We start from the raw sequence: 23,074 nt of genomic DNA on the forward strand, positions 1-23,074 counted from the left end.
ACCACCCAAGAATGTGAAATACCAGCAAACAAAAGTCTCATCCAAATTAGGAAGCGAGCGGCTCTGTCTGCCGAGAGTGTGTGCCGTAGGGGCTGGTGGGGGTTTTCGGCTTCCTCCCCGGGTCCCTTCAAACCCACAATGTTATAAAGACGTAAATTGTTGTTGACCCCAAATCCTAGTCCTGTGCCATCCCGTCACTGCACACCCTTCCCAAACCTAAAATGCTGCTGCAAAAGCAGCTCTCAGCCCAGAGCCGCTGGTCAGCTCCAGCCTCCTGTGCCCCCACTTCCAAGCCTGTGAACAGAGCCCTCTCCATGCCAGAGCTGTGGGGCATCAGCTCAGGCCCAGGTCTGCTCCGAGGAGCTGCCTGGGGGTGGATGAGGGGGCTCTGCCAGACAGATGCCGAGACCTGGGCATGTGCCACAGGACCCGACTTCCACCGGTCATCCCCCAGTAATGGAGCGTGTGTCCAGGGGCACCTGTCCTGTGAGTGAGGGGGGCACAGAGGCCGGGCATTCCAACCCAGGTTCTGGGCTACGAGTGGTGATGAATAAGCCCAAGGCTCCCTGAGCTGACAGTGGCCCTGGTAGAGAGCCCCCATCTTCCCCGGCCCCCGCCCTTGTTACCTTCTTGGGAGAGGATGATGAACTTGGTGGTCTTGAGTGTCTTTCCATTCAGCGTCCAGGTGATGGTGGCCGGGGGTTCAGAGGACACCTGGCACTGGAGTAGCAGCTTCTCGCCCTCAACCACATGGACGTCTTGTAGCTTCTCCTTGAAGGTTGGCACTATCCCTCGGCTCTCTGCCCTTTTTTCATTATCTGTGGCCCCTGCATGCTCCCTCTTGCAGTTCACGTCATTTTTAACCTCCTTGAGTTCTTCTTTCCCAGATGGTTTCAGGGTCTCAGCCGGCTTGGTGATGCCCATGGGTTTTGGGGTCTCGGCTAGCTTGGTGTTGCCCACGGGTTTCAGGGTCTCCGCTGGCTTGGTGTTGCCCACAGGTTTCGGGGTCTCAGCTGGCTTGGCGTTGCCCACAGGTTTCGGAGTCTCAGCTGGCTTGGCGTTGCCCACAGGTTTCAGGGTCTCAGCAGGCTTAACGTTGCCCAAGGGTTTTGGGGTCTCAGCTGGCTTGGCATTGCCCACGGGTTTCGGGGTCTCAGCAGGCTTGGAGTTACCCACAGGTTTCAGGGTCTCAGCAGGCTTAATGTTGCTCAAGGGTTTCAGGGTCTCGGCAGGCTTAACATTGCTTAAGGGTTTCAGGGTCTCGGCAGGCTTGGCGATGCCCATAGGTTTTGGGGTCTCGGCTAGCTTGGCAATGCCCACGGGTTTCAGGGTCTCAGCTGGCTTCGCATTGCCCATGGGTTTCAGGGTCTCGGCTGGCTTGGCATTGCCCACGGGTTTCAGGGTCTCAGCAGGCTTGGCATTGCCCATGGGTTTCAGCGTCTCGGCTGGCTTGGCATTGCCCATGGGTTTTGGGGTCTCAGCGGGCTTGGCGTTGCCCATGGGTTTCAGGGACCCTGAAGGCTGGGCATTGCCCACGGGCTTGGGACTTTCTGCTGCCTTGGCATTCAAGGCCTCAGCATTGTTGCTACTATTCTCTGCTGGTAATTTTTTCTTGCTGCCCAGCACTGAGCGAAAATCTGGGGTGGCAGGTTTTGGTGGGGGTACCTTCTCAGGCATTGGGGTCTTGGGAGTCCCCTTCTTGGCCAGGACAGAACGGAAGTCAACCTGCTGGGGGCTATGTACCTTCCTCTCTTCCTCCGACACAGTCTTTGGCTTTACTTGCCGCTGCAGGTTGGCGCGGAAATCCATCTGCTCAGCTGGGATCTCCTTCAGGTCTTCTTCCGACAAGGTCTTGGTACTCACCTTCTTCCCCAGGAGGTCACGGAAGTCCAGCTGCTCCACCTCCTGCTGGCGGATCGCCTCCTCGGTGTGCTGCCGTGTTTCCACGCGCCTCTTCAGCACCCCCCGCACGTCCTCACTGTCTTCCTCCTCGGGCCAACCCTGCCCTCTTGCTGGCCAGCCGGGCCTCAGGATCCCATAGCAGTCTCTGCCACCACCATCAGCACCAGCTCCTCGGCCGCAGAGGCCCTCACAGCTGGCAGGCTCCCTCCCCCTGCAACCAGTGAAGGGAAAAAGGAAAGTAGAAGGAGGAAGAGGGGCTGGGTAAGAAAGAGCCGGCAGGGGAGAGCAACTCCCTGAGGGAGGGAGGGTGGAGGGGAGGGGAAGGGGCTGTGGGGGCTGGCCGGGCTGTGTTTATAGAAGGGAACATTGGAGAGAGGCGCTTGCTTGCTTAGTTGGGTTATTACATTGGTAATGACTTCAGTAGCCTTATAAGGGTGTGTGCAAAAAAAAAATTCCCCCCTCTCCTCCCCTGCTCTCCCTCCCTCATTCCCCTTCCAATCTCTCCCTCTTGGCTCAGGCAGCCTCGGTTGGCGGATACAAACAATCTAGGGCTGCTGGCTGGGCCTGCAGGGGCCAGGACGAAGGTGAGTGGTGGCATGGGGCCTGGCCCACAACTCTGGGGGGCACTCACCGCGGTGGGGCTCTGGCAGGGCTGCTCTGGAGCATGAGTGACACCTGGCAAGTGCATTCGCCAACCCGGTTCCTGGAGAATTCAAGGGATCAGTACAGATCAAGGGTCTGCTCAGCCTAGGGTGTAAGGAGGGCAGGGCAAGCAGGAGCTTGGCCACAAGCTTAGCTGTGACCCCAACACGCCCACACCAGACCTAGATTTAGGGCTGGGCCCTCCTCCCCTTTGGCCACCCTTTCTTTTCCCAGCTCTTGTTTAAAAAGGAAAAAAAGACGAATCTTCTGAACAATGGCTAAGATAGGCATCCAGAGGTAGGAATACTTTTCTAAAGTATATTGCAAAAATAATACAGTCAATCACTCACTCACTCACTCAAAGAAGAGTGAAGACGAAACCTGCGGGGGGCTGTGATGGAGTTGCTCCATCTAGACTGTGCGGCCCTCGTCAGCCTGCCCAGTGACCTTGAGTCTGACTCCATCATGCTCCCTTACGCTGAGGTGGTTACTTGCCTCTCTTCACAATGTCCCCACAACTGCCACTTACCCTTCCCCTGCTCTTGAAATGAGAACATCCTCTAATCCCTACCCACAGGCCAATGCCCTTAGATTAGAACTTTCTGCATTAAATCCCTAACAGGTGTCTCCCTCCATGGGTGGCCGTTTCTCTTCAGGTGGGGGGGTCTTGGGATGCTTCAACTCACTATTAAACTGTTCACTCTCCCCGTGGTGCGCGACCAGCCGAGGCCCCTCTGCTCAGGAGAGGGGCTGCACCACGCTCAAGTACTGAGGCGCTTACAGCAGATCAGCCCTCCGGCCCCACAAGGCTGCCATCTGCTGGCGTTTCTGAGCTCTGACCAGCCAAGAAGGTTCTGCTCAGACTAGGGGGAAGGGGTGGGGCAGGTCTGAGAGCCAGAGGCATCCACATCCATTATCTTCCACATCCATTATCTTTCCTGTCCCCACAACACCCCAGTGAGGTAGAGAGCACTATCACGCCCATGTTAAAGGTAAGGAAATGAGCTCAGGAGTTTCTGTGAGGCAGTGCAGGGACTCTCGGGGTCTCCCACTCATTCCCCTGAACATGGCCCCTTACTAGCACTCCAGGGGCCGACGTGTGCTTCAGATCCTACCGCAGGTGTGCTGAGCTCTGCGCCAGGTTCCTTGTACAATCCATCTCACTTAATCTTACGACAGCTCTGTGAGGTGGGGGTCAGCACCATTTTTATAGGTAAGAAAAATGAGGCTTTTAAAGGTTAATTTGCCTAAACTCAGAACTAACTAGCAGGGAAAGGAGTTGGGACCTGGGTCTACCCGAATCCAAGACCTGTAACATTCCCACCCCGCCCTACAGTGCTCATGAGTACAAATCTATTCTGGGATATGTGTGTGTGTGTGTGTGTGTGCGCGTGTGTGCACGTGTCTACATGTGTATGTATATGTCAAGCACACTCATGGATACACACAATGGGGTCTACTTGGCGGGCACCTGTAGCTGCAGGTCCGTGTTTGGGAACATATGCACATGCACGAGTTGTCCCCAAGTGGACAGACAGCTGGTCATGTGTTCATGAAGCATTGCCAATGCATGCGGCTCTCCACCTCACTTTGCCTGGCCTCCCTCCCAATGGAGGGCCAGCTCCAGGTCAGACACTGGCAGCCCGCGGCATGGCAGATGATTTTCGGGGCCCTGGGGGTTGCTGCTCACTCCTGGGCACTGGGACCCACTTGGAGCAAGGAGAGGTTGATCTTGCTGCCCTCCAACCCTCCTCTCATCTGTTGGGGCCCCTCCTGGCCACCTTCCTCAATGCTCAGGCTCTCAGGGGGCGCAGATTCAAGGTTCAGGCAGCCTCATGTCTGGAGACTTTGAGGGCCCAGGGTGCTCCTTTGCTCATCAAACAGCAATTAGCCGCCTCCTTAGTGCCAGGCCCTGGGAAGGCTGAGAGGCTCTCAGAGTACCTGGACTCTCAACACTCAGAAGGCTGATGGGGCTTGGGTCAACTCATAGAATAACCAAGGGAGGTCATTTGGGGGTGACCTAGCCCCCTGGCACCCCACTTCTGCCATGCTACTGGTCAGTATTAGGCCATTCTTGTCCCCCTTTTCTTTCAAGGCCAGGGTGTATTGCCCGGGGCTGGCTGGAGCAAGAGGACACGGTGCCCAAGGGCCTTGTTTTCCCGGTAGCCCTTTTCCACATCTCCTCAGCTGAGTTTCCTCCTGTCACAAGTAGAACACAGCCCAGATGCGAAAGTCAGGAGCAGACACTGACCAGATGGCCCTGCTTTCCCCCAGCCAAACCCTCAGAGACTATAAACGGAGGGGCGCGCCGTCCCCTAAGCTGGAGGGAGCTCTATCTCCCCGCGGGGCGAGCAGGTAAGGGCTTCTGCTGTTTTCTGTTACCTGTCCTCAAGGAGGGAAACACAGGTGGCCTCTGGGTCAACCCACTTCCAGGCCTCACCCAGAGGCCCCCGGGCAAGTCTGATGGAGCAGACAGAAGGTGGAGAACTTGGGATACCATGGCTGGCCCACTAAATGGATCATCATTTGGGATGATCTGGGCATCACTATTTCTACAGCCATAAACTTAAATCTCTGCTGGGACTTTAAGGCAAATCATGGGTTTATTCGGAGACTACAACGTCAGAGAGGCTTGTTGCCTGGGACCCACACATCAGATGATACAAGCAGCTGGAACAGCCTCTTGGGGCCATCTTTGGTGCCTGCACATACTAGTTACAAAGTCAGGCCTGGGCCGGAGGATGAGGCCCCCAGCCCCACGCCCAGCCCAGGTGCTGCCACAGAGGATACTGGACTATCACCCCATAAGCTACAAACTAAGAATCTTTTTTGCCCTCCCCTCCCAAGCCCTGAATAAGAAGCCCACTCTTTGGTTACAAAGCCTTGTCCTCTATCCCACTCTGGATCATCCACCTCAGGAATGGATTCTATATGCAATATGAGTTTAAAGAACTAATTTCCTGGCAAGTATCAATCTTTTAAATATTTCAACTGGAATTTGGAGCTGACTTTCTGACATTTCCCCTTTTAGTTTAGGAGACAAGAGCTAAGAAGGGAAGAGGAGGTAGAACCACCCCCCCACCCCCCATACCCACCCCACAACTTCAGCAGGGACAGATAGAACCTGCCCCTCCCCCACCCACCCACCCTGCTTCCTCCCAGCCGTCCAGTCTTCCTCCTTGAAAGGCATTCTGTCTTGGGTCCGGGTCTGATTTCTGTCCGGGTGACAGATTTCTGTCAGGGGAAGCGAGGCTCCTGGCAGGCCTGGCACACACTCCTCAGGAGAACTTTCCACTGACTTGCTCCTTCTCAGCTGGGGACAAAGCCAAGGCCAGGGCACCAGGCTCCCCAAGGAATGAAGAGGCTGGACTTTGGAGAGGGAGGAGGGGCAAGGGCTGCGGGGGTGGGGACTCCAGTGCGACTTCCCAGGTTCCCCAAGGTCCCAGCGCACTGGGGAGGAACACGGAATGGAAGGCATCTGATTTAAAGACAGAGACAAGGGCTCCCATCTGGGCTCTGCTACTGGCCTTTGAGGGGCCATGAGCAAGCCCATGACCCCGAGACCTCAGTTTCCCCCATTATTAAATAAAGAGGTGGCTAGATCACTTCTGAAGTCCCTTCCAGCTGGGACAGTCTAAGTTTTATGACTGTCCCCAGCTGGGCCCAGACAGCCTGCCTGCCGACCTTCCAGTGCAAGCCTCCACTCTGGCCTGGCGGGCTTCCCACAGCTCTTGCTCTGCTCTTCCCGACCCTTTCTTGCTCAGCCTATCCTACAACATGCCCTTGACAGCCAAGCCTCTACTCATTTGCCAAGCCTCAGCCTGTTTTCCTCAAAATCCCACAGCAAGCTCATCTCTTCTAGCATGTGCAGCTTCACTAACGTGAGTGGTGTCTCAAGCACCAGTCCCTCCATGCAGACAAGCTCTGTTCTCACCTATAATCAGTTTCCACTCCTTGTACTGGCCCAGGGGAGGAAGAGTATATCTTCTCTCTATATTGGAGGCAGATTTGCCTTCCTGATAATAACTGGTTCGGCACAAGGCCGTTGGTGCATTCTGCACATACTGCTGATGGTAGCCATCAGGATGACCAGCCAGCCCCCAATCATATCATCTCTGGCTGACCAGAGATGTGTCATTAGCTCAGCTGAGATTTGTTGAGCCTTGTCCAGCTCAACAGAACTTTCTAGCAGATCCACAGATGCCTAGGAAATAATAATGGCTATTTTTTTAAAGCCACTAAGTACTGGGGGTGGTTTGTTATGCAGCAAAAGCTACCTGATACAAGTATAAAGCACATGCCAGAAAACACCCAAGTGGGTGGACATATATTGATTTTGCGATTACTGAAGGGACAATGCTCCATCATGGCAGTAGCCTTAGCAGGTAGCTACAGAGCCTGTCTATAGCTCAGAGGCTTGAACATGATGGGCTCAGTACGGAGAAATGATTTATCCAAGAGAGCAAGCTCCTTACAAAGTGGCCAGGCACCCAAGCCAGAGCAGGTCCAACCATCTTTGGGATGTGGCACAACCTCCTATTTGCAGCGTCAAGGTGCAGACAAGCCTTCTTCTTCAATGCCAACCTTAGGGTCTAGCATTCTGTCTCCATCAACCCAGGGTTGGCATGGAATTTTAAGAGTTAGAGCATTTTAAAGGTAGAAGAACATTTCTGGATCACATTCATTTAACAAATAGTTACCACATGGTGACTATGGGCCAGACACTGTTCTAGGCACAGCAGTGTGCCTTCGTGGAGCTTAGCTTCCCGTGAAATCTAGCAAGACCTTGAAAGGGAGGAAAAAAGGAATGGGGATAGTTAACTTCCCTGAGTGGTTTTTAAATGTCTACAAATTCTTTGATGCTCCTCTCTCCAAGAAGTGGAACTTAATTCCCCTCCCCTTGAGTATGGGCTGTACTTAGTCACTCACTCTAACAAATAGAATATGGCAGAAGTAATGGTGCCTGACTTCCAAGGGCAGGTGGTAAAAGACACTGCAGGTTCCAACTTGTTCTCTCTCTTGGATCACTAGCTCTAGGGAAACCGGCTGCCATGTCTTAAAGACACTCAAGCAGCTCTGTGCAGAGGTCCACATGGCAAGGAGCTGAGGCCTCCTGCCAACAGCCCTGCGAGTGAGCCATCTTAGAAAGGGATCCTCCAGCCTCAGTCAAACCTTCAGAGACTGCAGCCCCTGCTGACATCTTCAATGCAACCTTCTGTAATACCCAGAACCAAAATTCACCCGGCTAAGCTGCTTAAATTCCCAACCTACAGAAACTGCGAGATGATAACTGTTGCTAAGTTTTGGGGTAATTTGTTACACAGCAATAGATAACTAATGCATTCCCTCTATCCTCTTGCTTTTCCAATTCTAATCCATTCTTCCCTCCTTCATATTTTCCATACATCAAATAATGGAGGAACGAAAGCCAGGATACAATCAGACAGAGGACTCCTGGGAACTGAGCTCAGAAGGGAAGGCTCTCAATGGACGTCTGTTGGACTGAAGTAGGAGAAACGAAAGCTTGTCAGTAGCCCCGGGCCAGCATTTCCTTTACCTTGAAGCCCAAGCCTCAAGGTATTTGTGCTTCCTCTGATTTCCCAGTCCCAGATGGGGACTTTGACAGGAGGCAAGAATGTGGGGCTGCGGGTGATAGGAGGTTGGCAGGACATGCAAACTCACTTAAGCAGGATCTCATACTGGCCGGCGTGCCAGGGCTGCACGTTCTTTAGAACCAGGGTGAACACGTCCTCGTTCTGTAGCACCTCGAAGTGGCCAGTATCTTTGGAGAGGGCTTTGCCATCTCGGAGCCAGTGCACGGTGGGGAAGGGGTCACCAGCTATGGCACAGGAGATGAGGACGCTCTGGCCCAGGGAGGCTGTCACCGAGCGAGGCTTGCTGATGAACCAGGGCTGGGTGCCATCCTGAGGCTCTGGAAGTTGGCAAAGGGTTGAGTTAGAGAGGGAGGCTTTTCAGCAGACAGCGTCCACTCAACTCGCCATGGCAGTGAAGGTCAAAGACAGCGCATTATCCAAATAACAGCTTGTCCAGAAATCACTTTTATTGGATATACAGATACAGCACATCCTTCTCATGGTAAATCTGTCTTGGTTACATTCTCAGAGGATAATATTAACATGCATTTGTATATTCAAAGCAAGGGGAGATAGCCTAGAGGGTACAGGGGCACTAATGATCTACATCAGATGGGTATGATTAAGAGTTGTCACCTGCTTTATGTGTGCTTAACTTGTCTCTCCTCTTAAATATAGATTCTCTAAAGGTAAGGACACCAATAGGCCCATAACTCACCTCAAAAGCTGTCATTACCAAATCGTTAAGTGTATTACAAGATTTCTCTCCTAGCACTCTATGCAGCTTGTCACCAGTAACACAGAGAGGACAGAGACTTCAGAAGGCAGGGAAGGGTGGCCCTACTCAGCCAGAGCCTGAGATGTAGGGTGGAGAGCTGCCCTCTGGGGCTGGGATGGGACCCAGGGAGCACGGGGTCCACAGTGGGAACAAAGCAGGTGCACGCGGTTTCCTCATCTCCAAATCACTTTTGGAGAGACCACGGCAGCACCTCGCCCCCGGAGCTGGGCAGCTGGTCAGCCTCACCTTGCACTGTGAGCACGGCCTGGGTGCGGACCTCTCCGGCGATATTCCAGGCCTCACAGGTGTAAGTGCCCGTGTCCTCCGGGAACACCTCCTGGATACAAAGGCTGTGCTGGGTGCCTCTCTGTTCAAAGTGGAAGTCCTCCGACTCCTGGATCTCATTCCCGTTGTGAAGCCAGATGACCTCAGGGGGAGGGTTCCCTGAACAAGGAGGAAGGGCAGGGGGACTGGTCAGGGAGGTGCTTCCCTGGGCCATGTGGCAGCTCTGAACTTAACTGTGGTATTGTACTAGATACTCTGCTGAGTTCTCTCCGCTTCACTTTCGCTTCCATAAACTATTCTAACAGCACCCACCTCATAAGTTTGTTGGGAGGATTAAATAAGTCAATACAGCCCCCCTTGGAAGCCTGCTAGGATAGCAGATTAGAATAGCATCTGGCACAAAGAAAGTAGTCAATGCATGCTCATTATAATTATTTAACAACAGATTTGGGGAAACTAGAAAGAATCCAGAAGAGAAAAAATATGATTTCAGAGATGAAAAAGAAAAGTCAGGAAGAATGGCTTTTAAAATTAGAATTCAAACTGCTTGATAATACTGAGTGGTAACTGGATCACTGGGTTCAAAATGAACGTGTTGCCCATCCTGCTCTGCCTCAAACAGTGCGTGCGCGGCCAGGCAATGCGATGGAAACCTCACGGCGACTCCCTTGTCAATTTTCACTGGAGGGAAAGCTCAGTCGGCATTTCATTTTGCTACTACACAAATGCTGTCCAGCGGGCACCCGCTAGCCCAGGATTCCCCAATGCGGCTCACGGCAGACAGCATGTTCAGTTTGTACTAGTCTACTTTCCTGGGTAGTTTCTAGTAACTTGTTAGGGCATAAAATAAGGGCCACCTGTGAGTGTTTCCTCTGCGGTACGAGCTGAGCCATCATGCTCTGCTTCCGGAGGAGCAAGGCCCCCAGAATGGCTGCTGAGGGAGGCTGCGTGGCGTCAGGCTCTGGAGAGGCCCAAGGAGAGGGGAGGCCACCATCTGTCTCCAATGGGTTAGCGAGCACATGTCTGTGGGCCAGGCGCAGAGCACCTCTGATTTCTGTCAACTCAAAGAGTGTGGACAGGGGAGGGGACACAGCCCTCCACCTGGGACTGTCATGGGACTGCCTCCAGCCTGCAGGAGCAGGGAGTTCATCCGAGGACCCCTAACAGGGCGAGCCCACAGGTTCTCTCACAGCTCATCTTGACTGCTTCTGCAGCTCCAGAGGAACTAAAAAGGCAGGAGAGTGATCTCCCGGCTGTCAGAGGGACTGATCAGCAGCCAGCAACCATTTACGCAATGAAGGGGAACTCTGGATGCCCCCAGGCACCAGCATGAGCTCCTGTCAGTAAGTCTGCGCCAGGAGCCTCCCCAGGCTTCTCTCACTGGCCCCTAGCAAGGGCTGTGACATCTCACACTGCTAATCACATGCTCTCGTCACCCCACACCTGTTTTAGAAGGACCTCTGCTCCATCTTCTCACCTTAAAATTTGAATAGAGCAACTGAGAATATCTTCCCAGAGTTGGGAAGTTCTCACATCATCTGGTTTTGTGCCAGTGTTCAAAATCTTCCAGCTACACTGGCCGCACCATGTTTTCACATTAATCCCTCACCCTTCTAGCTGTGGCCATCTTCTTCCCCTGGATCAATCAACCCTGAATTCAGAGAAAGCAGAAAAGAGAGACCAAGAGGCTCCACTTCTTAGGGTCCACTGACTGACAATCCCATGTTAATTTTCTGGTGGATCAATGATCTGAGTGGGACATCGGGGAGCAACGCCCATATTGCCACTGTGCCCCCTTTCACATACACCCCGAGGAGAGAGACGCAGAGACAGACCTGACACCTGGACTGTCATGGTGACCTGGCTTCCATCCATGACTTTGAGGTCAGAGAGGCCCTGCAGGAACAGGGGTGCGACGGACTTGTCAGGAGCCGCGGGCAGGAGGTACTCACTCTTCCTGTCACTTCCTGTCTTCTTTTCTGTGTGGCAGATAACAGAAAATGGGTGAATGTTCATTCATTCGACAAACACAGATTAAATGACCACTCAGCACATGACTGTGTTGAGGCTCAGGTTCCCACCAGAAACTGACTGCTAACAGATAAGGCATTTGGGGAGGCCCTGGGGATCACTGGGAACGAGGCGTGCCCAATTCTCTGCTTGGCATGACAGTGCTCTTTTTATTTATTTATTTATTTTTCATTGCGAAATTTTTGTCGTATATTATTTTTTGTCCAGTCACCCTATAAATGCATCCCTCTACCCCTTGTGCCCAGCCCCCACCCCCCTTGCGCCTGGTAACCACCAAACAGTTCTATCTGTCCGTGTGTTGGTTTATCTTCCACATAGGCGTGAAATCATGCAGTGCTTGTCTTTCTCTGTCTGGCTTGTTTCACTTAACATAATTCCCTCCAGATCCATCCATGTTGTTGCAAATGGGACGATTTTGTCTTTTTTTATGGCTGAGTAGTATTCCACGGTATGTACATACCACATCTTCTTTATCCAATCGTCAGTCGAGGGACACTGGGTTGCTTCCATGTCCTGGCTATAGTGAATAATGCTGCGATGAACATAGGGGTGCGTAAGCCTATGTTTGGATTGTTGATTTCAGGTACGTTGGGTAGATTCCCAGTAGTGGGATAGCTGGATCATAAGGTATTTCTATTTTTAATTTTTTGAGGAATCTCCATACTATTTTCCACAGAGGCTGTGCCAGTTTGCATTCCCACCAGCAGTGGATTAGGGTTCCCATTTCTTCACAGCCTCTCCAGCATTTGTTGTATTTTGTCTTGGTGATTATAGCCATTCTGACGGGTGTAAGATGATATCTTAGTGTGGTTTTGATTTGCATTTCCCTGATAATTAGTGATGTTGAGCATTTTTTCATGTGCCTATTGGCCATCTGTATATCTTCTTTGGAGAAGTGCCTGTTCATTTCCTCTGCCCATTTTCTGATCGGGTTGTTTTTTTTTGTTGTTCAGTTGCATGAGTTCTTTATATATTATGGAGATTAATCCCCTGTCAGATATATGGTTTGCAAATATTTTTTCCCAGCTGGTGTGTTGCCTGTTCATTTTGATCCTGGGCATGACAGTGCTCTTGCTAGAGAGCAGGGAAAGAACAAGGCCTCATTAGGGCCATGCCCAATCTAGACTCTGGTTCCTCAGGAGAACTTTGAGTTGGGGAAGCCAATACTTGGCATCTTATGAGACTTTTTTCTTAAGTTTTATTTACTCTTTTGAATAAGTGATATCCTCACATGGCACAAAATTCAAAAGGTACCAAAGAGTATGTGTCAAGTCGCCCTTCCACCCCTGTCCTCGGGCCACAAGTGTCCCTCCCCACAGGCAACCAATTTTCAGTTTCTTGTTCATCTTGCCAGAGATGGTCTAACACACAAGCAAACAGGCATACTCTTTTACTTCCTTCTTTTTTTAAAAAAAATGATAGCATAGTATACACAATGATTGGCATCTTGCTTTTTCATTTAACAATATATCTAATGTCTCTCATAAAACAGAACTGAAGAGCTTCCTCATTGTCTTCTATGATGGCATGATGCTCCAGTGCTGTCTCATGAGACTTTAAGCACCTCGAGAAAGCTAAAGACACCATACTGATTAAAATAACCAAAATTAAAAAGACTGACCATCCCAAGCACTGGTGCTGGCAAGGATGCGGAGCAACTGGAACTCTCATACACTGCTGGTGGGGGTGTAAAATAGTATAGTTTGGCAGTTTCTTAAAAAGTGAAACATACATTTACCATATGATCCAGTCATTCTGCTCCTGGGTATTTACACAAGGGAGGTGAAGGCACGTGTCCATACAAAGACTGGTACACAAACAGTCACAGCAGCTTTACTCCTAATGGCCCCAAATGAGAAACAACCCAAATGTCCATCAACAAGTGAATGAATAACAAAATTGTAATATATACACACAATGGAATACCACTCAGCAATAAAAATGAATGGACTAATGATAGACACTACAACAGGGACAAATCTCACAAAAATTGCATTGAATGAAAGAGCCCAAGAAAGAAAGAGTATATCCTGGATGATTCTATTTATATAAAGTTCTAGAAAATGCAAAAGATAGTGACAGAAAGCAGATCAGTGGTTGCCTGGGGCAGGGGTTGGGGGGATGGATTGTAAAGGGGCACAAGGAAGGCTTTGGGGGTGATGGAGATGTTCATTGTTTAAAATTGTGGTGGTTTCGTGGGTGAAGGTTTCAAATTCAAGACCATAAATATATGCAGTTTATTGTACATCAATATTACCTCAATGAAAAGTAGGAGGGGAAATCTCTATCTCTGAGAGAGGGAGCAAGTTCACCAGCGAGTCAAAGGCAAAAACTAGAACAATTCTCTGGGTTCAGGGCTAGCCCACTCACCCCCATTTGGTTCTCTGGGGACACGAGTTAACAAATAGGCTATCCATTATTCTTAGAATTCTCCCCAAGCTGGGCTTTGACCTGCCTGGTGAGCCAAAGGAGAAGGGGCAGCAAAGTGGCTGAGCCGGTGTCAATTTCCCACACAGGACAGCCTGGTACAGGACCAGCTCACAGCTGCCCAGACTTGATCTCGCCCTTTGTCCTACAAGCCAGGTGGCTTTGGCTTGCAGCTATTTTAGTTTCTGTCTTTTGGCAGGGGCAGGGGTGGAAAGGGCTATGATATCTCTAACTTTAACTCTACGTTTTGAGGGCCGGCCCGGTGGCGTTAAGTGTGCGCGCTCCTTGCGGCAGCCTGGGGTTCGGGTCCTGGGCGCGCACCAACACAGTGCTTGCCAAGCCATGCTGTGGCGGCGTCCCATATAAAATGGAGGAAGATGGGCACGGATGTTAGCCCAGGGCCAGTCTTCCTCAGCAAAAAGAGGAGGATTGGCGACAGATGTTAACTCAAGGCTAATCTTCCTCACAAAAAAAAAAAAAATTAGTAAAAATAAAAATTATGAACTCTACGTTTTGGGGGAAAGGGACTCTGGTATTTTGGGTTCTTATTAGCACAAGGCAACAAATACCAGATCTTCTCCAGGAAGCTTGTAGCCATGGGGATACATTTCCCGGGTGCTTTCCATACCTGAGACAGGCCTAACTCCAAATTTGCCACTGAATTTTTATCTGTTGTCACTGGAAATAAAATATGGCTCACTGCAGAGCTCTCCCAGTGCAGCCTCTGGGAATGAGGATGGGAGAGGCCGGGAAGGCCGGGAGGCTGGAGGAAAATTTCTCCCAAGGCAGGTGCAGTGTGAAGGGCATGGAGCTGGAGTGCAAGGGCAGTTGAGACAGGTAACCCCATGAGAGAATGAGCAGAGAATGGGCTCTCAGGCCCCCGCTGCTCCCCGGATCCTGGCATCACCTCCTTTGACAGAGGGGCAGCCAGTCAGCCTTGGCTTTGGCAGAAGGTCCTGGGAGTGGGCTCGGGGGGCCCAGTATTGGAAAGGCAGAGATCTCATTTCTCTGATTGGGTTGCAGTGGCCAGGAAAGTCTGCTGCCCCGAGAGAGTTGAGGAATTTCCTGTCTTGCAGAGTGAGAAGGCTCAAGGACAAAATGTTTTTGCCTGTGCAGAGTCCTCCCTGTTCCCACCTCTCAGCCCGAGTCCCCAGCTTGAGAGCTCCGTGCAGACAGCTCTGATTCCTAGGGGCTGCAGGAACATCAACAACTCCAGCTCCCTTTCCTTCAAGCTGGTGGCAGCTCCTGTTTGGCTCCCACCCTCTCTCAGGTCTTCCCACTGCCCAGTTCCTGGCCTGGAGTTTCGGCAAAGCCACATCACCCTACAGGTCTCGGCCAGTGGGAACTAAAAGCATATCTGGACCTCCCTCTCCTGAGAGGGTGGCCTGGCCACCGCCTCCCATGTGGTTCTCTGAAAGCCACTGGAAACGTAGGACCGGAGGCTGGGTCCTGGCCTTGGGCAAGTCACTGCCTTTCTCTGAAGCTCCACTTCCACATCTGTATTTAGGGAAATAGTAGCATCATCACAGGACTCTGAAGTTTTAAAGAGACAATATGTGAAAATACTTTGTACGACCATTGACCATTGATGATAACACGTGAGCAAGGCTAGGACGGGAGCTGACTCACACCCATCCACTTGGGCTCAATGACTTGGTGGGTTTATCAACAGCAAAAGAAAAGACAGAGACTGGGCCCTCTCCCAAGGATCACAGACTCCTTTTTATGTGACCAGAGGCAAACACTGTTAGGAATACAAATGTGTTGCTTAAAACTATCATGGGATACATCTAAAGTAAATTGAGAACAAACTTTCGCCGCACGCCCTCCAGAAGAAAGATGAGTGTGAGAGGCTGAATTTGTGGGAACACTGTTAGGAATACAAATGTGTTGCTTAAAGCTATCCTTGGATACATCTAAAGTAAACTGAGAACAAACTTTCGCTGCACGCCCTCCAGGAGAGAGATGAACAAGAGAGACTGAATTTGTGAGAACCAGCCCTGGGGCAAGCACTGCGTTCCTTCGCCTCTGACCCTGTTCTTTGTTCCCCAAAGCCCCACAGCAAGAACAGAGGGAAGAGGGAAATGATGGGGAGTAAACGTGCAGAATGAACCTGTTCTCAGACCTGCAGTTTGGGGTCACACGGGACTAGAATGACTGTGAATCTACGCTAGTGAATGGCTGAGTCATCCCCACATTCAACTGCCCCAAATTCTTCATGGGGTGAGAAATGAACCAACCTTCCCTACAAACACACTCTGCACTGGGATAAGGAGCCAGTGAGATCTCAGTTTTGGGACAAGTAGCTTCCTTTAGGCAGCCTGAGAAAAGCCACCCTAACTAGAATCCTGAAACCCCAGTCCCAATCCCATCACCCCGCTTTACTGATAGAGAGGCCAGGACATGCTCGGGTGAAGTGACTTGCCCAAGGTCACAGAGCCAGTTACAGGCAGACCTAGAGCTCATACCCAGGACTTCTGACAGCAAGGCCAGGATGTCCTGGAGGCTGTCTCCTCCAAGGGAACCAGCTTTCTCCAGTTGGCGCCCATGGTGAACTCTCCACGAGGACAAATGTATTATCTGCTGACCCACGGCCTAGACCCCTGACAAGGGAGAAAAGCTAAAGCAGGGCAAGCCAGGTGAAAAGGGCAAGGTGTGCCCATTTCATTTAATTCCAAAGCCAAATCAATTATTCTGGCTCATCTGTGGCCCACAGACTATGCATCTTTTTGTGCTCACTCTTGTGTGGACTCATAAACTCAGAGGAGACAGATGAAAACTGCCTCTCTGAACTCACAGCTCTAGCTGTGTGATCTGAAGCAAGTTCCCCAACCTAAGCCTCAGTGTTCTCCCCTCTAAATAGATGATAACGCAGTTATCACCAATTACGGATGGTAATATAATAGTCACAAGTGTGATGTCTACATCATCAGTGTAATGCGTGGTAAATACTGTAGCGTTTTTAGATGATTAAAAGAAATAACACGTAAAACAGCTAGAACAATATCTGACACATAACAAGTATAAAAATAAATGTTTTGTGACTTTCCTAACCCAAGTGACATTTTTGTTTGGGCAAACTCAATCTGACAAAAACTACAATGAGACAAACCAGGACATTCACGTGTCATCAGGCAGAGCTCTGACAGGGCATTAACAGCTGCCGCTGAGATACCATTATAACAACAATTCCTTAGGAAGTTCAGCACTTCACGATCCCAAAGGACGTTCGCAGCTCAGTCGGTGTTATCCTCAACATCCTCTGAAGTAGGGCAGATCATGTCCCCACCTTACAGTGCGGGGAGCTGAGGCTCAGAGAAGGAAGCTGGCCTGTCCTAAGACCCTGGGGCTGACACGGCCAGCTGGGTCCGGGTCTGGACGCTCTCCCTCTGCTGTCCTGAGAACAAAGGCCGTCACCTAGATTCCACTGGGAGCTTTCTGTCCCAGAGTCATGCCCAGAGTCACCAGTTACCCTAGAGACATGCTCTTCCGGGGTTGTGCTTCAGCCATCATCTTGCACAGTCCTGGTCTGAGGCAGGGGTTGGCGGGCCAGGGTCTGAGATGAGAGGCCCTCATTGGCATTGGTGCCTCAGGGAACCTGAGCCTTCCTCATTTGGGAAGGGCAGGCACTGCCTATGGCACACAAATAGCAAGGGAGAGGTCCCTGGGACCCAGGGACAGACTTGCTACCCAGCTCAAATGGGGCCAGACTAAATATACCCCAGGTTCTCCCACAGCTGTGCTTCCTGCTGCTCTGCTGAGACCAAGCCTGGAGAGGGCCTTCTCTCTGGGATCAAGGAAGGGCCGAGTCTCCTTGACTTACTGGCCTAGGATTAAAGATTTAAAGTGAACTGATCTGCGGCTCTGGTACTTGATCAATCAGCCGATGACTCTCCATTCCCTCTCTGACTCAGTGCATCATTAAGCTGAGCAGCTAGCTGCTGAGTGCACTGTTCCACCGTGAGAGAGAGGAAAAGAATCAGCCTGTCCTCCAACGGGAAAGACTGGAACAAAGATTAAGAATACCTGCGGGCTGGCCCCATGGCTTAGCGGTTAAGTGCGCGCTTCACTACTGGCGGCCCGGGTTCGGATCCTGGGTGCGCACCGACGCATCGCTTCACCAGCCATGCTGAGGCCGCATCCCACATACAGCAACTAGAAGGATGTGCAGCTATGACATACAACTATCTACTGGGGCTTTGGGGGGGGGGAAGAAAAGGAGGAGGATTGGCAATAGATGTTAGCTCAGAGCCGGTCTTCCTCAGTAAAAAGAGGAGGATTAGCACGGATGTTAGCTCAGGGCTGATCTTCCTCACAAAAAAAAAAAGGAATACTTGCAAGCAGGTTATTGACAAGTGACAATGATGCCATACAGACGAAAGCTGCTAACAGGACTTGAGACAGGGAAATTAGGAGAAAGGAAAGAAGAGGAGAGAAGGGAGTGGGGAGAAGAGAGAAGGAATGTGCGAGAGGGATGGAGGGGAAAAGGACAGAGAGATATCCCTTTCTGACCCTAGTGACCCTCCCAGTTTTTCCTCCTTGGCCATTTTTGCTCTGTTCTGACTCATCAGAAACTGGTTTTGAAGACAGTTCCTAGTCATGCACTTAAGACATTAAATTCTTGCTCTGGAGCGGCAAATATCGAACAGATGACTTATCAGGGCCCCAGAGCAGCAAAGTAGAAAGCACACGGCTGCTGCCTGTTAGCTGGGCTCTGTGGGCAGCTGACCTCACCTCGGAGCATCGGTTTTCTTCATCATCTGTAAAGCAGAGTTAATTCAAAAGTGGAAAGTGGAGTTGGTGTGGGAACTAAATAAAACAAACCAGCTTTCTAACTGGTTAGATTTTTTCTATCAAAACAATGCTCCTCGTTAAAAACACTCATTGATAGTGGCTTTAGTTTAAAAACACTCATACGAATTGGTATTAACCCAATATTTTGTTTTGAAAAGCTCTTATCTGGAGAAAGAGTTCAATACCCACATAGCAGGTGCAATTTGTTACCTTTCTCGTTAATTCTTACCCAATAACCTGTATAACCTGTTCCTCAAACCCGGAGACATGAATGCTGGAGACACGAACAGGCCTTTAGCTTCTCTTTGTCTTGAAATTAAGAACCCTACAGCCTTTGTCCCGGTGGCTGGCTGTGAGCTCAGAGTCTCCCTCTCTACTACACCAGTTTTGTTCTTCCCTTCCTTTCTTTGGGTTTAGCAGGAAAAACAGTTCTGAATTTCTCCTTAGAAGTGTTTTCTACCACTGTCAACTTTTACTAGCCAGCTTGCTGCTCTCTGAAGCCCCATGTTTATGGATCCAAACTTGCATTAAATGCACACGTTTATACATTGAGTAGTTTTCCTTGAAAAGGGCCCTCTGCAGGCTCCCAGCTCATTCAAAACTTGTTTCAGATTAAAACAAAAACTGTGGAATGTTACATTTAAAGTGTTTAAACAGATGACACGGAAATACAAAACAGAGACAGAATCTTGGTATGAAACTCCACACCATCTAAGGAGCTCTCCACAGCTCTCCTCTATAGAGGGACCCCCCCTATTGCTGTCACAGCCATTTTCCAAGTCCCATTCTCAGAGCCCCAGCCCCTGTCTGTCAGCAACTTAACAGCATCCCTGGATTCAGAGGTGGTCACCAAATGAAAATGGACATGGAATGGCCCTCCCCTGCTTCCTAGCATCACCTCCCTCAACCCTTCTCAAGACAAGACACACAGACCTCCTGAAAATGCAGAGTGAGCGGGGAGGGAAAATAATTGCCTTATCTTGGATCTACTGAGGATGTTCCTTAAAGCTTTGAACCTGAGCTGTTTTGCTCAGTCATTATAATGCAAAATAGCATTCCACCAGCAAATCTGATTCACTGTGACCCTATGGAAATTCAGTAAATCACCAACTGAAGGGGAGTTTTAGAAACACAGCCCTCCCTTCTTCCTTTATTTGGTGCTCAAAGGCCAGTATGGTCCAGGGATCAAGGACCAGCCTCCTCCTTGCCCTAAATTCCAGGACTGTTGACTCTAGAGGATGCATCCAAGGACTCAACCAATGACCTTCACCCAGCCAAAGCGAAGCCCAGCCCCTTCCCATCTGCAGGGCATTTGTGCAACGTGTACATTTCCAGGGAGGTATTTGAATCCTCTTCCAACAAGTCTGTCTCCTAACCAAATAAACCTACTAGGAGAGTCAGCAAAATGTCTACTTCTGTGGCATAAAAAGAGATTCTTCCCCCTGGAGCCCTGCTCTCTTTTGGTTTTCCTTCCCCCCCCACTGACTTCTCCAGAATATAAGCAAATAGGAAGAGAAGTGTGCAAGGAAAAGAATGAATGGAAACAATGATGCATGACATCCCATAAAAGGTCTCTGGACAGTAATGACAGGGTTGCTGGATGGCAAGCAGGGATCATTGCAACCACCACCTGCTTACTGCCTCCGGAGCTATAATCCAACTCTGAACGTAAAGGTAGAGCGTCCAAATCACCAACGTTCCCTCCCCTGAGCACCTGGAAACCACTCTCCAGCCCTAGGGTGGAGCACACTGTGTCATGAGGGGCACGCAGCTGTAATTCCAGATTGCATTCATGACCATGGACTCCAAGCAAGTAAATGGTACATAGGACCTACAGTGGTCTACAGAAGTAGACAGGTTTAAAATCTCGAATTGTCCAATTAGTAAAATGAGTCTCCACTTCTACAACATGGACACGAACGTACCGATATATACTCAGAAGTCCTTCTGTGTCATGAAAGGGCCCACATGTCCAGATTCTGTTGTATTCAACCTAAATAAAACTAAAATGTTGGTTATAAAATAATTTAACATTTAATTGCTTGCCTTCTTAGAATTTAAAAGACTTTTGGACAGATGTTTTGGGTGGACTAAGGTTCTTAAAAAATAAAAAGACAAGTTAAAACTGTTATTTATCCTTCTCCTTCAATAAATTTCTCTTTAGTTAACATAAATATTAAAAACATTTTAGTGCTTGTCCACTCATGGAGGACACGGTCCATACCTGATACCCACTGGACAGATTATATTGTGTCCAAAGTTCCTGAGCACAATTTAGGAGACAGGAGGCAGCAGCCAGGGTCTTCTAATTAAAATGATGGGAGGCTGTCAGATCTCAAGGCTGCCCCATAGAGTGTCCATCACTTATCTAAAAAACTGGCTTTTAGTGATGCTTTCATTGTGAAGGGCTGACTTCCTGGTGCCTGTTGTTTTCATTAGGAGCTCTTCACCAAAACATCAAAACTCCAATAAATATGCTTATTAAGTTTCATTTTTTTCTAGAGATCAGATTATTTATTTTTTTTAACTTCCCTAGATTTTATGTCCTCAGATGCCTTTAATAGGCCCAGCAGACCTTCAGTTAAATAAACAAACCATTAGGCTGAAACTATGTCAAAATGGGTGCAATTAGCAGGTTCATAAATCCAGTCACTTAAGAATTTCAGCCTTGACAAAGATACTCCAGGGGGAGATAAAATATTCTAGCCTAAGGAAGCCCCCCCACAGATGACTCAGTCCAAATAAACTGAAATATTTACTCTCCTTCAGATCTTCCTGCGCTCGCTGGGCAGGAATCTGGATTAATCATCCTTTGGGCTCCATCCTGGGTTTGGAGGGAGGGCCTTCACTGCCTGGTTAACTATTGGGGATTTTTTTTCCTCCAGTAGGGGGAGGAAAGAAGGAAGATTTGGTGAGGGACTCTTGAGAGCTGGTTTGTGGCTTTCCTACCCACTCCAGTGAGCACTGAGCCCCCGGGCGAGTGAGGAGGTGGAGGGAGTGTCCCTTGCATGGGGGGAGGCTCACCCACCTCAGTCTGCTCTTTCACTCACTCACTGAATGCATGCCCCCGTGGCAGGCCCTGTTCCACATGGAATCATGAGTAAGACACGGTCCTGCACGCAGGGAGCTTACAGTCTGGCAGGGAAGATAATTAAACAAGCAATTAGAGTAAAAATTCACAGTTAGAATAAAATGCCTTCTCCTTACCCCAGAAGACTTGTATGAAGCACCCCTGCCTCTTTCTCCAAACTCATCCTTTACCACTTGGCCACCAACTCACTTTGCTGCAGCCACACTGGCCGTCTTGCTGTTCCTTGAACAGGGTGACCTTGTTCCTGACTTAGGGCCTTTGCACTTGCTGTACCGCCTGCCTGGAGCACTCTTTCTCCAGTTCACTGAAGTCTCTGCTCAACTGTCACCTCCTTCTAGAGGCTTCCTTCATCACCCACCTGAAAAGGATCCCTTCCTTGATCTCTAGTCTCATTTTCTTAATAGCACTTGTCAGTATTTGATGAAACCACGTGTTGATAATTGCCCATCTCCCCATCCGGATGTAAACGCCATGAAGGCCGAGCTTGTCTGTCCTGATCACTGCAGCGTCCCCAGAACAATGCCTGGCACAGAGTAGGTGCTAAGTAAAGATTGGTTGATGAATAAGCACACTGCTAAGGGACGTACAGGCTGGTAAGAGAACTCATTCTGCGGTGGTCAGGGAAGGCTTCCTAGAGGAAGTGCCATCTGTGGGAGGGAGTTAGCCAGGTTTTTGGAGGAAGGGGTTACAGAGGAGAGAACGCAGAGAAGGCAGGGAAAAGTGGCTGTAGAAACGATGTCAGAGTGCTGGACCAGCAATTTCTGGATAATTACAAAACCTTGGCAAAAGGCTAAAGAGGTGAGAAAGAGTCCCCAAGTCGGCCTTCAGAAAAGCCTCTGCTGAACTCTGACTGAGCCTGCCTCCAGCAGAGCTGCCCTCAGAAACCTCTCCGCCAGGAAACTGGACAACTGGTGGGAGATGCGTTGCTGAATGGCGCCCCCTTGTGGCCAGAGCCCCTACAATGAGGTCCTCCAGGCTATGGCTCCAGTATCTGGCGCAATACCTCCCTTCTCTGATTCTCTCTTCCCCTTACCAAAAACAAACGGACAGACAGACGGACAGACAAACGGCCACCACCGTGTGCAAAGTTGATCCTCTGGTAAGACCGCTCCTTAGATTTGGCATTTCGAACTATTTTATCTTGTTTAAAGGTCAGGGCTCCGCTGGACAACTGCCATAACAACACACCCTTACTGAGCACTTCCTAGGTTCTGAGGACGTTACTGTATTCATTAATTTAATCCTCACAGTATGGGGGTGACTATCAGTGTTGTATTTCACAGAGGAGGAAGGTGAGGCCTGGAGACTGAAGAGCAGCCCGGGTCGCAGGGCTGGCCAGCAGTGGAGCAGGATTCACACTCAGGCGTCTGCTCACATCCATGCTCCAGCATGGCCCGGTGCCACACTGAGGCCAGGCCTTGACAGCTAAGGGAGAGGCCAGCCCAGTGGCCCGCGCCACAGGGCACAAAGGCACCCGCTGCAGGCCTCTCCTACCCCCTGTGCAGCCCCCAGAGACCTGGAGCCAAAGGA

At 50.1% G+C, this 23,074-nt stretch overlaps 1 protein-coding gene across 1 annotated transcript in view; it reads right to left on the bottom strand.

Moving 5' to 3' along the window:
* The window catches only part of MYLK (myosin light chain kinase), a 268,738-nt gene that overhangs the window by 82,300 nt on the left and 163,364 nt on the right, over nucleotides 1-23,074 (bottom strand). Inside the window, exons 12-16 of the mRNA XM_058555934.1 lie at nucleotides 11,037-11,180; nucleotides 9,163-9,360; nucleotides 8,227-8,476; nucleotides 2,534-2,605; nucleotides 627-2,113 (exon numbers count right to left, since the gene is read on the bottom strand). Of these exons, the coding sequence (XP_058411917.1) occupies nucleotides 627-2,113; nucleotides 2,534-2,605; nucleotides 8,227-8,476; nucleotides 9,163-9,360; nucleotides 11,037-11,180 (2,151 nt within the window). The remainder of the gene's footprint in view (nucleotides 1-626; nucleotides 2,114-2,533; nucleotides 2,606-8,226; nucleotides 8,477-9,162; nucleotides 9,361-11,036; nucleotides 11,181-23,074) is intronic.

Source organism: Diceros bicornis, chromosome 15, assembly GCF_020826845.1.
Source record: "Diceros bicornis minor isolate mBicDic1 chromosome 15, mDicBic1.mat.cur, whole genome shotgun sequence".
Taxonomy (NCBI): domain Eukaryota; kingdom Metazoa; phylum Chordata; class Mammalia; order Perissodactyla; family Rhinocerotidae; genus Diceros; species Diceros bicornis.